This window comes from Miscanthus floridulus, chromosome 19 (assembly GCF_019320115.1).
Source record: "Miscanthus floridulus cultivar M001 chromosome 19, ASM1932011v1, whole genome shotgun sequence".
NCBI lineage: Eukaryota > Viridiplantae > Streptophyta > Magnoliopsida > Poales > Poaceae > Miscanthus > Miscanthus floridulus.
In genome coordinates this window covers 59625403-59626473 of record NC_089598.1, presented here as the reverse complement: position 1 = coordinate 59626473, position 1071 = coordinate 59625403, and the positions used below count along the sequence as shown (strand labels likewise).

The 1071-nt window shown below is 55.3% G+C and overlaps 1 protein-coding gene across 1 annotated transcript; it reads left to right on the top strand.

Annotated features, from left to right (window-relative positions):
* The first annotated feature begins 496 nt into the window (after positions 1–496).
* On the top strand, positions 497–859 carry LOC136526093 (uncharacterized). The gene has a single exon (XM_066518864.1). It carries the CDS (start codon positions 497–499, stop codon positions 857–859), a length of 363 nt encoding a protein of 120 aa, XP_066374961.1.
* Positions 860–1071: the final 212 nt, after the last annotated feature.

Below are 1071 nucleotides of genomic sequence, written 5' to 3'. Positions count from 1 at the left end.
CACTCGAGGCTGTGGAGGACGCATCGACCAGAGCTGCTGGCAAGCGTCCGGCTGCCAACAAACGACGCCAAGCCATCTTCCCCCTCTCAGACGACAAAGCAGAGGATGCGGATATCTTCCGGCTAGTCCCCCGAAAGAGGAGACAAATGGGGTCGACGGAGCAGGGTGGCTCCTCTATGCCAGCAGTGATCGCATCACCAACCACTGCAACACAGAGGACATGCGAGGGAAGTATCGAGCATCAAACCCCGGCGCCAGTACCGGTAATCGGGAAAGACCCGATGGAAACCACCGAGCACGCGGAGCAGGGGCGATCGAGGAGACGCTCCTTCGCCACATCATTCCATGCTTCAAAGCTATAAGTATCTGTGACTTTGACATAAGCTTGTAATTTGTATTGAATATTATTGTCTTCTGAACTTTTCCGTGGTGCATCAGGTCGGCATCCACCGAAAACCCCGACCAGCTAGCCGGGTGCAGCACGACTTCGCCAACAATGGCAGAAGAAATTGCCCAGCAGCCAGCCGTGGAGAAACCTGTAGAAGAAACTCCGCCGGAACCTCAGCAGGTGAGCGGCCCGACGACAGCCCCCGAGCAGCTCGTCGAGAAGATAGCCGAGCTAAGTACAAATGTTCCGAGCACTAACCCTGCTGAGGTGGATACCTTGGCGCCAAGGGAATCAAACCAAGCCGAGGAGCAGCAGCCAGAGGTGGCGCAGAGCACTCTTGCCGATGCAACGGCTCATGGGAAAGCCATGGTGGTCACGGAGACTGCAGATTCCAGACCAGCGCTGCCCCCTGAACAGGAGGCTGTGGAGGACAAAGTAGAAGAGGTCCTGGGCCGTCCCCAAGATAAGTGACAACATGTATATGTGTCGCGCTGGTGGAACGATGAGTGGGTTATGCACGAAGAAATCCCAGAGGTTGAGGAGACCCTAAGAGTCGAACGGGCGGCAAAGCGTCTGGTGACACAAGTCCAGGTATGTTTGGCTTGACCACTTGACCCTGTTATGTAGTCGATCTGTCTGACTGAGCTTGTTTATATGCAGGACTTGATGAAGACCGTGAAGTA